This window comes from Apostichopus japonicus, chromosome 4, assembly GCF_037975245.1.
Source record: "Apostichopus japonicus isolate 1M-3 chromosome 4, ASM3797524v1, whole genome shotgun sequence".
Classification (NCBI taxonomy): Eukaryota; Metazoa; Echinodermata; class Holothuroidea; order Aspidochirotida; family Stichopodidae; genus Apostichopus; species Apostichopus japonicus.
The window spans coordinates 3,570,949-3,584,091 of record NC_092564.1 but is presented as its reverse complement, the minus strand read 5'-3'; the positions used below and the strand labels follow the sequence as shown (position 1 = coordinate 3,584,091).

Sequence of the window (13,143 nt, the reverse complement as noted above, 5' to 3'; positions counted from 1 at the left end):
TTAGAAAATGACACACAAGACTGATTTTGTCGATCTTACACTTTGTGCGTCTGATGACTTCTTATAAGGACGTCCTGTAAAATTTTACATAGATATTTATAGTCTGGTCGTTTGGAGTCAAATTCGGTTTACGGAACTAACCACATGAGGCATCAGCTGGTGATACAGCTCTGTGGTGTATGTTTTTGTCAGGGTTAACACCACCGGTAATTACTTCCTCTTGATGTAAACTGTTCAGAAACTTATATGCGCATGTATGACGTGGTACGGTTAAACTTACTGAAATGATTCCGCCAAACTTAACAACAGGTACTGATCTAGATACATAATCTAGACAAAGTTTGGTATCTGGATGTGGTAACTCAATTGGAAAAAAGTCTGCAGCGGTAATTTCGAAAAAAAGCTCGTCATTAGTGAACAAATGTGGGCATTTTCAAGCTATTCGCTTTGTTTTATTCATTGTAAAAGACTAGAACAACCGATTTAGTACCTTTAAGATTTGTCGTTACGACCTTAATTAGTCTAACACTAAACAAGGCTAGGCCTAGGACAATGTTACTGATGTCATTAGGTACGCTGAGCCTAACCAGTCAATAAGATAAGGCCGGGTCACATCTGCGCGATTCAACACGCGATTCAACTTGCAACTAAAATCACGCGAATCAGAAAAGTTGCTTCTAAGAAGTTGCGCTGATTAGGACATTGCTCTATTGCAAATCAACCCAAATCGACGGCGCAACTTTTATTGCGCAACAAGTTGATACCCGTGTCTACGCGATTCAACCTTCATTGGATTGCGAGTTGAATCGCGTGTTGAATCGCGCAGATGTGACCCGGGCTATACAGTAGGCCTCATAATACTGTCATACAGTAGGATACCCGATATTGTCATAAACCTGTTCAGAGTTATGTAGCCTTCTACTAGTTCTAGACTATAGCTAAAGTTAAGACCAACAGTTATTTCATAATGGTTATTATTTTAATTAGGCTAGCCAGTGACGAAGATGGACACTACCAATGATATCCTATATTTTTGTGCTTCACAGATTCAACCTCAGTTGTTCAAATACTCATTTCACTTTGAGAACCCTATGTGTAATGTAAATTACATTTCTAATTATAGTGTGCACACAGCTCTAAGCTAAAGCTTTTACAAAATTTGTTAGGTCTTCCCAAACAAACCAAAAAGAAGAAGGGAAAAACACAGATCTTCCAAAGTAATATTATCTTTCAGGAAGTTTTCATAGATTCACATATCTTTTACATATATATTTGTTTCCATTATTTTATCTTTGATAGTATCCTACTCTGAGGAGCCTAAGTTGCCATGGAAGATAAGACAGGTAGAAGAAAAATTCTCATTACTCAGGTATGGGCCATTCAGTTGATTTGCATGCAATGTCATCCACCAAACAATTAGGCATACTGCAACACAGTTCTTCAAAGTCTTTATTTACTGGCGAGAAATTTCTTTGAGAAGATTTGCATGGTCTTAAAACTTGTTTTTGTGGCTGTTTTCAATATAACACAGTGTAGCTAGTCACATCTGATGATGTAATTTCTTCCAATCTCTTCACAGAAAGACTTGAAAGGATTGCATAAGCTGAGCAGGTCGCTTATTAGAGACTTGCAAGAGTTACGGAAGGACCCTCGTTTGAATAGGTAAATGAAGAATTGGTGTAAACTTTGTGTTTTTCCTTTTTGTAACCATTTTGATTTTTTTTTTTTTTAACAGTGAGCTTTAATTCATATTTTTTTCCAAAAATTTTAAGCCAAGGTGCATGGTGAAGCAAATTAAAGTTACTACACATGTATAATAACAAAAGCAAAACTAGTTTATCAGAATAAGTGACCACTCACAAATCATCATGAAAGACAGAGAGAGAAATAATGTAATAAAGGATGTTTGAAAAGTCAGTGGAAGTTTAGTTTCTGTAACTATTTTTTAGGTAATTATAAGCATTTGCCTTTGTTTAGGAAAGATGAAATTGTGCACCAGTTAGATGAAGCCCTACAAACTGCAAGGGAGACAAAGGAAACCTTGAGAGAATTGTACATCAGGTAATGTATGTAGTTACAGCTTGTTCTTCATCCCGTTTCAAGCTTATTTCCACTTTGTACATGGTAATAAAAATGAAAAAGAATGTAAAATATCTCATCTCATAGTGGCACTGTTGACATCAGGCATTGATAAAATGATGTAAAATTCTTCTGCATATACTGTAGTATTTTCCCCAAAAAATAGATTAACAACTCCTACAATGCCCTGTTTTTGCATGTTTGGATTGGGATCTAGTTGTTTCTGGACATCAAAAGATAGACAAAATCATATCATCTTCTTTATTTTTTGCTCTGGCACCAGAAGAAAAAACATTGGTTGGCTTTCTTGCACATACTGTGTATTGAGCATTGTACAGTCAGTTTAATAATGACGTGCAGCTGGTCGCTTTTAAGATGCTTTTTGTCTTCAATTTTACATGATAGTTGATGTAACAGTGATCATTAAAGGATCGACAAGGTACCGTAAAACTTGCACCAGGAATAATTAAATATGGCATAGAATGCAAAAATGTTACAACTGAAAGAATTAAATATAATATCATTTATTAATATTATGATAAATATTATTAATTTTATTGACAGAGATTCAATTTGGTCAAAGCAAAATGTCAGTAGCAAATCAACACAAACCTCTAAGAAGAAAGAAGCTCCAAGTGGGCCTCACTCCAAGCAATGGGATAGAGTAGGTCAGGTACAGTAGTTATTTGATTACCTTGTATCCAGGATATTAGACTTGTAATGTTAATGAAGGAAACCGAGAGAAGACTCCTCTAGGTCATTTAAATGATGAATTAGTACGATCAAAAGTAAAGAAAAATCAAGTCACATAGATGTGGCCCAAAATACAGCAGTTGGAAGGTCAACCAGTGGGGAGGGGGAGGTTGGTGATGGGAAGGTGATTGTATGTACATTCCCATGATCAAGCTTTTTTTTTTCAATGACGAGTAATTCACAGAGTTAGTTAACATATTTTAACAGAAATTTCTTAATTAAGGTGTATTACACAGACAAAATACAATGTAAATTAATGTACTTCTCTAGCACTGCTCCATTCATGTCAGAAACACTCGCTTAATGAAACTATTTCATGATTGCTTTACAAACAGTTTTACCAAAAGTTATACCTGTAGCTAGTGTTCAACCTTAAGACTCCGTTTTAAAATGATTCAGCACTTACATTGATACCACACATCTAGTGGAAGTTTAAACTTCCACTTTTGTAGTTTTCTTGTCGTTGTTAATCTTAATTCAGGGAAGGAAATCCTGGAGATCTATGAATAATTTTTAAATCTGACTAGTAATTAGTGATTAGTAAAACTAAATGATGAATCAGACAACATTATTTTCTGTCAAAGTGAGAACTTGAAGTGAAGGTTGACAAACATTGTTGGTATTTATCCCATTTCTATTTTGCACCATTTCTCTGTTCATTTTGTAGATGGTTAATCAACTCAATCGGACAGTATCTTATGGTTCTGGTAGGTTAGATGTGCCTTTAATAAACGAGAGTGTATCTCACCGATACCATGAGTGGTGGTGTGAACAATCAAATCAACATTTAGTGCCCACCATAAGACATTGGTTGGACCTCTGGGCCTCTGAGAGAGATGCACAAACGACCGAGTTGCAGAAGTTAAAGGTGCGTACAGGGTGATTGATTTTCCATTCTGAGAACCTGAAATTCAGTTACTCTTGATGCATATTAAATGATTTTTATTGGAGTTTTGATTAAATGTTTACCATAGCAATTTTCAGGAGAGTATCTAACAATGCTAAAGTTTTCCTTTATATCCTCGGTATCAAAGTTTGTTTGAACAAAGTATGTCCAAACTTATTGAGAAATATATGTGTCGTAAGAAAGCTTTTAAACTGTATTTATCTGAATAATTGATGATATTTCTTTTAGGAGTATCAAGATATGTAGCACCTGATTATGTAATTCGCATGTTATTTTTCTTATACAAAGAATTCTTTGGTTTGATATTTTTAATCAAAGGAGAAGGAGTCAGAGTCTAGAGTTAAGAAGAAGTCAACGGAAGCAGAGGAAATGGTGGCTCACTTCCAGAAGTTATTCGATGTCCCTACGAGAGATGGCGTCTTCACAAGGCTAAATGATGTATACAACAGACTTGGGGAGCTTATGAATGTCCTTCATGTTTTAAAAGATATTTTGGGTTTAGGTGAGATCTTGAAAGATGATAACATTCATTTTAGCAGAAAGTAGTTTCATTAGGACATTTTCTAGGAAGGTTTTAATTTTCAAATCCAAGTGTTAGTAGCATGAATTGTCAAACTCTCTTCAGAAATGGGATGTATTCATCTATGATTGGTAAATGAACTTTTTAATCTATTGAAAGGGCTACCTTTGCACAATGGAGACAACGGTATTTTCAATTTCAAGATATTAGCGTCGCTGTATGGCATTAACTAACATGTGTCTCGCCTTTGTATCATCTTAATCGATAGATAAAGATGAACCAACCAGCAGGGTTGTGTCTGTAGTGAACAAGTTATGCGATCTCCATTCTGGTTCATCAACAAATCTCCTGAGATATTTACTCCAGGCTGATGATCTTGACAGGTTTGTTAGTCCCTGAAATATTTATGTTCTATGCAGAGAGATGAGGCTCAATATGTAACATACTTGTGTGGCATCGTGACAAAGGCATCGTGGCAAAAGGAATGCATCAAAGAGGGTGTTTATATGAATATAGTACATAAACCTGATAACTCAAACAGAACATGATGGTTGAACTTCATTATGCTCATCCATCTTAGTGACTACAACAGCCCTATTTTTGCATGAGACCAAAGGTCATCTGATGTCCCTAGAGGTCAAAGTTTGCGAAGCACTATTAATAAGATGATTTTGCACAATATTAATAATTTAAGAATTGGGTAGAGAATGATGATCCTGAAAACATAGGAAAAATGATAGAAAGTTTATCTTAAGCAATATAGTGACTTTAGTACCATGTTCTCATTGTGGACTGGAATGACGAAAAAGTTTTCAGAGAAGAATAGGGGCCCTTAACTGGAGGGAGTTGGATGGATGCAATGACAAAATAAGCCAACTATACTAACTTAAATATACACCAAAGAGCAATGCTCCCACCTTGTCATTTCATGCAGCATTTTATTTGTACAAATTCATTCTGAATGAACTTTTTGTTATTTGTAGAATGGTTCTGAGGATTGATGCTTACAACAAGTTCTTTCCTGTGTTTGAGAGAGTCGCCAAAGAACTGATGGACATTCTAGGTAAGTTCAGGCCACGATACATCACAGAGCACAGAGATGTGTGAAGTTATTGTGCAAGGTTTGTTCTCCTGTTTGGCTGCAAATATTTTCTCTGCTCAGATCCTTGATATAAGAAACACCATAATAACGATTCTCCTTGAGTACTTCTTACATGCCTTCATCATATTATAGCCAAAAGTCTAAGTTGTGATTGTTTACTCATTTCATTTTTTGCCTCTTTACCTATAGAGGTAGACAGTCTTACTCATTTGATACCAGCTGTGAAGGCGCTTAAGCTCCTACAACCATGAGGTCTGTCGAAGCGAGGAAAAGAGGACAGGGTTGCAAAAGGTTCACCCTGTCGTCACATGCTATACCACCCCATGAATTGGAGCTGAACTTGGGAATGAAAGCGCAGGAGCCCATTCATATCATGGAGATGATATCACCAAATATATGAATTTGCATCGACATCTAGTTTTACTATTGTTGCAAACAGAGCCAAGAAAGAGCCTGTATCTTGTCATATATTAATACTTTAGTATACAATTATTATTGCATGTTCTGTTTTTGGTGATTCCATTCCTGGTAATTAATTTTTCAGTTTATGTACAGCTAGGGCAACAGCATGTATTCCTACCTCTTCTAAAGAGAAATGCAAATGTTTATGACTTTCTTAGTAAACAAGTTCTATCCCAAGCCTAAAGTGAAGTGCCTTCATTCCATTTTCATTTTTATGGTGTAGCCCTCACGTTTTCAATTTGCATTTTAAACCCTGACAATGTTTCAATTTTTTGTTCCATTCTCAAATTTAAGGCCTGGATTGTGTGAATAAAAAATTGAAATACAATTTGCAAGAAAGAAATGACATCAACTTCTATAATCTCTTCTTTACCATTTATTTTCATATATGTTTCTTGAATACGGTTCCATAATATTCAAACAAATTTTAATAAAAGCTCAATAATAATATTTCCATGTAAAAAAAAGGGGGAACCTTGCCAAAATCCCCATAATCAATAATTCAGCATGTAACATAAAAATGGCTATACTCTGATCACCTTTGAATGTATTTACAAACAAAATTGACAAAAAATTCATCCAATATACAAGAAATATTGCAACAATTTTGGGATGCAAATACAGATCACTACAGCTCCAAATATAAATATTTACAAGATTTTCCACTTTATTTAACCAGTCAAGTTGACATATTTTTTTTACCACTTAAATAGTTGGTTTTTTAGTTTAAAGGAACGATGCCCTCAGCATAATTCCACTCTCTCTAAAATTCCTCTTCCTGCTTAAACGTTTAACATTCAAATAATATTCAGCCAGCACTTTGTGAAACTACTGGAGTTGTACATTGTGAAAAGAAACGGCTGGTATCTTTGATGATAAGTAAACAAGATAACATCGATGGAATTGCTTATAACCATGCAGAGATATTTTCTCCCTTTTTATCACAACATGCGATTGGCTTTCCTTTAAATACTGTAAATACTACATCCACATTATTACTGTACATCTAGGCAACATTTGTACTTTCATTCCAATCCCTCTCTCTTCCCTGGTGTTTCAGCCAAGCCTGCTGATTTTACGCACTGATGTTCCAAGGAAAACATGAAGAAAGAGGATTTCATGTGCTCCTAAATTGATCATATGTAAATGACCTATTACATGCCAGATATCAAGCAAGACAATAAAGCAGACACATTTCAAAGGCATGGTGTTTGAAACTTGTTCAGAACAAAAGTTCCAAAATTACTGTAAATCGTATCCAACTTATGGTCAGAAATAAGTAGCGTACACTATTGGACATTGCACACACTACACTACGATGGTTAGCAGTGCATTAAATGCTGTATTCACAACATTTAACACACGTGCAGTAACTGCTAGGTTGAATTTATAATATTGCCTACAACATCCAAATTTAAAATAGGCTATCTTTAACCTTGTCTGCCAAGTGTGACCAATTTTGCAGTAGACTATTGTTTTTGCTTAAAAACTAATTTGGCCATAGTATCAATCAAAAAAGGCCTTCAGTGAACAAGATCATAATTTGAATGCAAGTAGCTGTTATATTCAGCCTCAGCATAAGTTCCAATGTGATAATTAAAACTTGGCGGCATGACTGCTTATTCTCAGTTAACTTCAGACTTTTGAAATCAAAATGCTCTCCTAGTACATTCATGCAAGTTTTAAGCTACTTTCCTTCTCAAAGGAATTTATCTTCCTTGTAATTACTTGAGGCACCTCCCTGCATGCACCTCTTCAAACACTAAACTAATATTTACTTCAGAAGAAGTGGTTTCGGGCAGTGGCGTCACCAGACTTTTCAGTCGGGGGGCACAGGGGGGGCACCAGCATTTGATGGGGGGGCACTTAGGTGGATACGGATTGCCGTCCTGGGGGAGGGGTCTAAGGGGAGGGGGTGCCCCCTCCAGGCACGGCAGAACGGGAAAATTATTGGCGGGGGGCTAATGTGTAGAGACTATCTAAGCGGAGCGCCACCATTGGTTGGCGCGGAGCGTACAAGAAATTTTTGGGTTTTTCAAACCCCCAGATGGCCGGAAACGGCACTTCCCGAGTGTTTTATGCTGCGAATACCTAGCCCTAAAATATGGGTCTCAAGCCTGCAATTTCTCAGATTGCACGTAAAAGTCTGTAAAAACATTGTAATTTGTATATTCGATGGTGTTTTAAGAGAGTAGCTATTACTCGTAGTGTACTCGCAAAGACGTTTTTGAGTGTAGTAAGGGGGATGTTGGAGAACTGGCTGAAATGAAGCAAGTCCTTGGCCTAAGACGAATTTGTGTTGCGCTTACCGGTACTCACACTCACTGCTTCCACTTTTCACGGGGCGTGAAGACGCGGTTGGGGTGACAATGTGGTCTATAGCCAGGGGACGGGCCGAGGGTCCCCCCAGCATTGACTAAAATTATTACACCTATATAGTATACGTGTGCATCGGACAGATCGACAAGTATGCATTGAAAAATGGGCAGATGCACGTTTCGGAGCCTTGGTAAATACTGGGGGGGGCTTATCATGCATTTGCTCCCTCAACTTTTTCATTGGGGGCTGAGCCCCCCAAACCCCCCCGGTGCCGCCGCCACTGCCCCCTCCCCTTTGGAAAATTTTTGCATACGGAGGATGGGCTAGATGCAAAATGCTGCCACATTTGATGCTAAATTTGATCTGAAGATATCTCCAGAAATTGCTATTTTTGAGGTAATGATTTTAACAAGGGGCAGAATTTTGCAGAGGATATGAACCACATGCTGTCGATATTATGCCTAACCCTATATCAATAGAACCTACATTTGTTGAATTATTGTGTGCATGATCCCCGACTCCTTTCTTGTCCTTCTCGTTTTCGCCCATTATCTGTTAAGATGTAACAGGTTCCAGCATCGTTATTGGCTCCTATCAGGGATCTCACCATGCAATCCAAAGTTTGATCACACATCGAGTATGGCTCAGTATGCAGGTGTGAACATTCGCCATTTGTTCCTACAAGCATCTAACCTCAAATGACCTCTGCACCCCCTACACAACAGGGTTAATATATGGGTCCACAAATATAGGCAAGTATGGTGCCTGCGGACCCTCACATTCTCACATTTCGTCAGCTCCTAACCTGTCAACCTCAGACCAAGGCAACATATTGCAGTACCCTCCCTTCTCACAGTCATGTAGCTCGCGAAGCGGACGTGTATATCCGCTGGTATGGCGTGAGCACTGACACATTCAATGTAAATATCGACACCTGTTGTGATGGCGCAGGTCACGACTTCGATACCCGACGTTCAAGGATAAACTTTTTCATTTTTTCGTAGCTCATTTGAAGAAAATACGAATTACTGTGCTTCTTTTTCCTTATGAAAACCAACTCAGATGATGGGAGTTGAATATAACAAAATATATATATATATTTTTTACCAACCCAAATCTCAGATGGGGGGGCACTCGGGGGGGCACTGGGTTTTCCAGGGGGGGCACGTGCCCCCCTGGCCCCCCTTGGCGACGCCACTGGTTTCGGGATTCTGTTGCTGCAACCATTTCATGACTTTTCTTCAAAATGTCCCGAGAATGGATTTTATTAAGGTGCTATAGATCAGTGTGGCAGTGCAGGCATAACTTGCAAACTTGTACCGTCCTTTTTCACAACTGCTTTCAAACCTCATTGAATGTGACATAAAGTGTGACAATGTTACAGAAAATATTCATACATCTATAAAGTGTAAAGAGAAAATTATGAAGTTTATAAACCACCAGATATTTGCTCTTCCTACAAGTGCTGTAGTGTTAGATGTCACGGTCAGACACAAATACCGAAAGCTAATTTATGGCTCTGTTAGGGGTAGAGATGAATAAAACAGGATATATGCCCCAGAACTCTGCAAGACAAAAAGAGAGAGAGATATATATATGTTGGCTTGGTTATAAGTATCTTGGCATTATCTGATTAACAAGCAAAATACTAGTCCATATCTCATTCTTGTGGTTCGGCGATAAAAAGAATTCTTGAAAATAGGGCTTATGACATCATGTGTGTGGGTGAGCAGCACCCGTGTGACACCACATGGTTTGATCTTCAGGTGTAAAATCAAGATGAAATGTTCCAAAATCATGTGCCCTGTATCTGGTACATACATTACATCAAGTGAAAAGTCAATCCTTGTTGCTGCTTCATATATGAGCATGAACGAAAACAGATTCTATACTATAAAAGGTAAATGTGGCTTGTGGATCACATCAGAACAATGGGCAAAAGACTAGATAACTTTAAAATAAGTAAACTATACTACTTTCCCCAAGCTTTCAATTAGCTTCAAACTAGTCTTCACTAATCTCCTTGATCATTCAAAGTGTGCTTACCATTACTTAATGTGAGACAACTTTTATTTTCATATTAGACTTAAGTTCCAATTAAACAGCATTTATGATTGTTTTATTTTTTGGTCAAGTACTCAATATAAACTTACATCGTACTTATGAATATAAATTACGTGGATGAATATTTAAGTATGTATTTCCTTACCCTGATCTTGCCCACAGAATATTCGTATACATCTGTATCATCATATTTGTACCATTTATGATTGACTGCACTCTTGCAGTAAGCTGTGTCTGTGAACAGATAACAACAGAGATTAGTTTCGAGGACTAATATATCTGGAATCCACTAGCAAACTGTGCCAAATGTTATACAAATACAGAGAGATACAGTGAAGCAGTTTCTGTGCACATAACTATATTATTTCCATAGTTTGCAAAAAATCATATTTATCAAACCCAAGGGTGCCAAACAACTACATCATTTAATTTATTTCCTTGATTATTATGCATGCATTTCAAACAGTACCAGTATTCTGGAGAGAACTGAATGGAAGCAAAATAAATTTAGGATGAGCATGTCTGGTTGACCAAGGGTTGGGAGTCTGTATATTGGCTAGCTGAATGCTAACAGCTGTTCTACAACTGACAGAATGGCCCTGTACTTACAGTGGCCCCCTTCAAGAGTTGGGAGTCTGTATATTGGCTAACCGAATGCTAACAGCTGATCTACATCTGACACAATGGCCCTGTACTTACAGTGGCCCCCATCAAGAGTTGGGAGCCTGTATATTGGCTAGCTGAATGCTAACAGCTGACAGAATGGCCCTGTACTTACAGTGGCCCCCTTCAAGAGTTGGGAGTCTGTATATTGGCTAGCTGAATGCTAACAGCTAACAGAATGGCCCTGTACTTACAGTGGCCCCCTTCAAGAGTTGGGAGTCTGTATATTGGCTAACCGAATGCTAACAGCTGTTCTACATCTGGCACAATGGCCCTGTACTTACAGTGGCCCCCATCAAGAGTTGGGAGTCTGTATATTGGCTAGCTGAATGCTAACAGCTAACAGAATGACCCTGTACTTACAGTGGCCCCCTTCAAGAGTTGGGAGTCTGTATATTGGCTAGCTGAATGCTAACAGCTAACAGAATGGCCCTGTACTTACAGTGGCCCCCTTCAAGAGTTGGGAGTCTGTATATTGGCTAGCTGAATGCTAACAGCTAACAGAATGGCCCTGTACTTACAGTGGCCCCCTTCAAGAGTTGGGAGCCTGTATATTGGCTAATCGAATGCTAACAGCTGACAGAATGGCCTTGTACTTACAGTGGCCCCCTTCAAGAGTTGGGAGTCTGTATATTGGCTAACCGAATGCTAACAGCTGTTCTACATCTGACACAATGGCCCTGTACTTACAGTGGCCCCCTTCAAGAGTTGGGAGTCTGTATATTGGCTAACCGAATGCTAACAGCTGTTCTACATCTGACACAATGGCCCTGTACTTACAGTGGCCAACATCAATAGTTCCAGTATGGTTAGATATGGAATCTGTACTTACAGTGGCCCCCGTCAAGAGTTGGGAGTCTGTATATTGGCTAGCTGAATGCTAACAGCTAACAGAATGGCCCTGTACTTACAGTGTCCCCCGTCAAGAGTTGGGAGTCTGTATATTGGCTAGCTGAATGCTGACAGAATGGCCCTGTACTTACAGTGGCCCCCTTCAAGAGTTGGGAGTCTATATATTGGCAAGCTGAATGCTAACAGCGACAGAATGGCCCTGTACTTACAGTGGCCCCCTTCAAGAGTTGGGAGTCTGTATATTGGCTAGCTGAATGCTAACAGCTGACAGTATGGCCCTGTACTTACAGTGGCCCCCATCAAGAGTTCCAGTATGGTTAGATATGGAATCTGTACTTACAGTGGCCCCCGTCAAGACCTCCTGTATGATTAGAGACCGCATACAGGTTGTAAAGCACTCCTCCAGGGTTGACTTTATTCTCTGTAAACATCCTCATATCAAAATTTGTAACAGGATAATCTATGTTGGTTTGCAACTTTTGTCTCCACATTCCTTCGAAGTAAAACCTTTTGAGAGTGACAAAGAATTGCATTCAGTATTTCATCACTGAAAATTATATGCCAAGGACATATTTGGTGTGTAATGGGATGGGATTGGGGGGGGACAGGTTTCTGGGGAGGGAGAAATTAGGCAAACTAAACTGGGCAGCAATGAAGGTGGCAGCAACATGGATTCAGTAATGCATCTTTACGAAACAGTTTAATGCCAAGCTATAAATTAGTCACAGCACGTTTACTAGTTTTAATAATCTTGCCTTTGTAGATTTCACAGATTTTAATCAAGCCAAAATACCTTTTGAGATGAATGATAAGGATGGGCGGTAGTCTCGAGATTCTGATAACCTTAACAGAGTCACGCAGTCTCTTACACTTGGAGCAGAGGGTAGCATTGTCTCCGGCTAGTTTCTCTTCAGATTGAAATTTCTGTAGACATTCCTGCAATATTGAGAAAAGTAAACATCACAACACACACTGATGCTAGCATAATTCATAAAGGAACAGTTACCTATTATAACCACTCATTAATACAGGTGTGCAATTTGAAGGAAAGATACAATTTTGAAGTACTGAGAGATTTCAATCATTTGTCTTGGAATTTAGCTGTTTTTGTTATTTTTTTTATTCAATTTTCAGCGGGGTTACAATACATTCATTATTGTAGAGATGGCTTGCATCAGTGACTCTTGTTGGGAGCCACACTACTGTATGAGTGTGATGTGATACAACTATGCTCATTAATCCAATACTATTTTTTATGTCTTAGTTTGAGTATATTTAGGATAACTGGATGCTTACCAGACTCAACATTTTTTAAAGAGTCACACTATTGTTTTGCAGAAAATTAAATTCAAGTCAGACTTTATCCTATTACATTCATTTTTGCATTGTACAAAGACAAGTTGAGAGAAGAAGAGTTGCTTT

The 13,143-nt window shown here is 38.3% G+C and overlaps 2 protein-coding genes across 10 annotated transcripts in view; one reads left to right on the top strand and one right to left on the bottom strand.

The window, feature by feature from the left end:
* Window positions 1-76: 76 nt before the first annotated feature.
* Window positions 77-6,506, top strand: LOC139966170 (centrosomal protein of 70 kDa-like). 8 transcript variants are annotated; one of them, XM_071968934.1, is made up of 10 exons: window positions 77-206; window positions 1,300-1,369; window positions 1,580-1,662; window positions 1,978-2,061; window positions 2,644-2,752; window positions 3,500-3,700; window positions 4,058-4,241; window positions 4,528-4,642; window positions 5,243-5,322; window positions 5,551-6,506. In XM_071968934.1, exons 2-10 carry the CDS (start codon window positions 1,328-1,330, stop codon window positions 5,610-5,612), a joined length of 960 nt encoding a protein of 319 aa, XP_071825035.1. In that variant the 5' UTR covers window positions 77-206; window positions 1,300-1,327; the 3' UTR covers window positions 5,613-6,506. The 8 variants fall into 8 exon arrangements, with proteins under 8 accessions (XP_071825035.1, XP_071825036.1, XP_071825029.1 ...); XM_071968935.1 differs by lacking the exon at window positions 77-206 and adding an exon at window positions 278-423 and having other exon boundaries at window positions 4,064-4,241; XM_071968928.1 differs by lacking the exon at window positions 77-206 and adding an exon at window positions 280-423.
* LOC139966167 (ubiquitin carboxyl-terminal hydrolase 8-like) overlaps window positions 6,185-13,143 on the bottom strand; it is a 31,382-nt gene continuing 24,423 nt past the window's right edge. For both annotated transcript variants that reach the window (XM_071968919.1, XM_071968920.1), the window contains exons 16-19: window positions 12,515-12,657; window positions 12,062-12,228; window positions 10,352-10,440; window positions 6,185-9,707 (exon numbers count right to left, since the gene is read on the bottom strand). In XM_071968919.1, coding sequence (XP_071825020.1) covers window positions 9,654-9,707; window positions 10,352-10,440; window positions 12,062-12,228; window positions 12,515-12,657 — 453 coding nt within the window. In that variant the 3' untranslated portion in view covers window positions 6,185-9,653. The remainder of the gene's footprint in view (window positions 9,708-10,351; window positions 10,441-12,061; window positions 12,229-12,514; window positions 12,658-13,143) is intronic.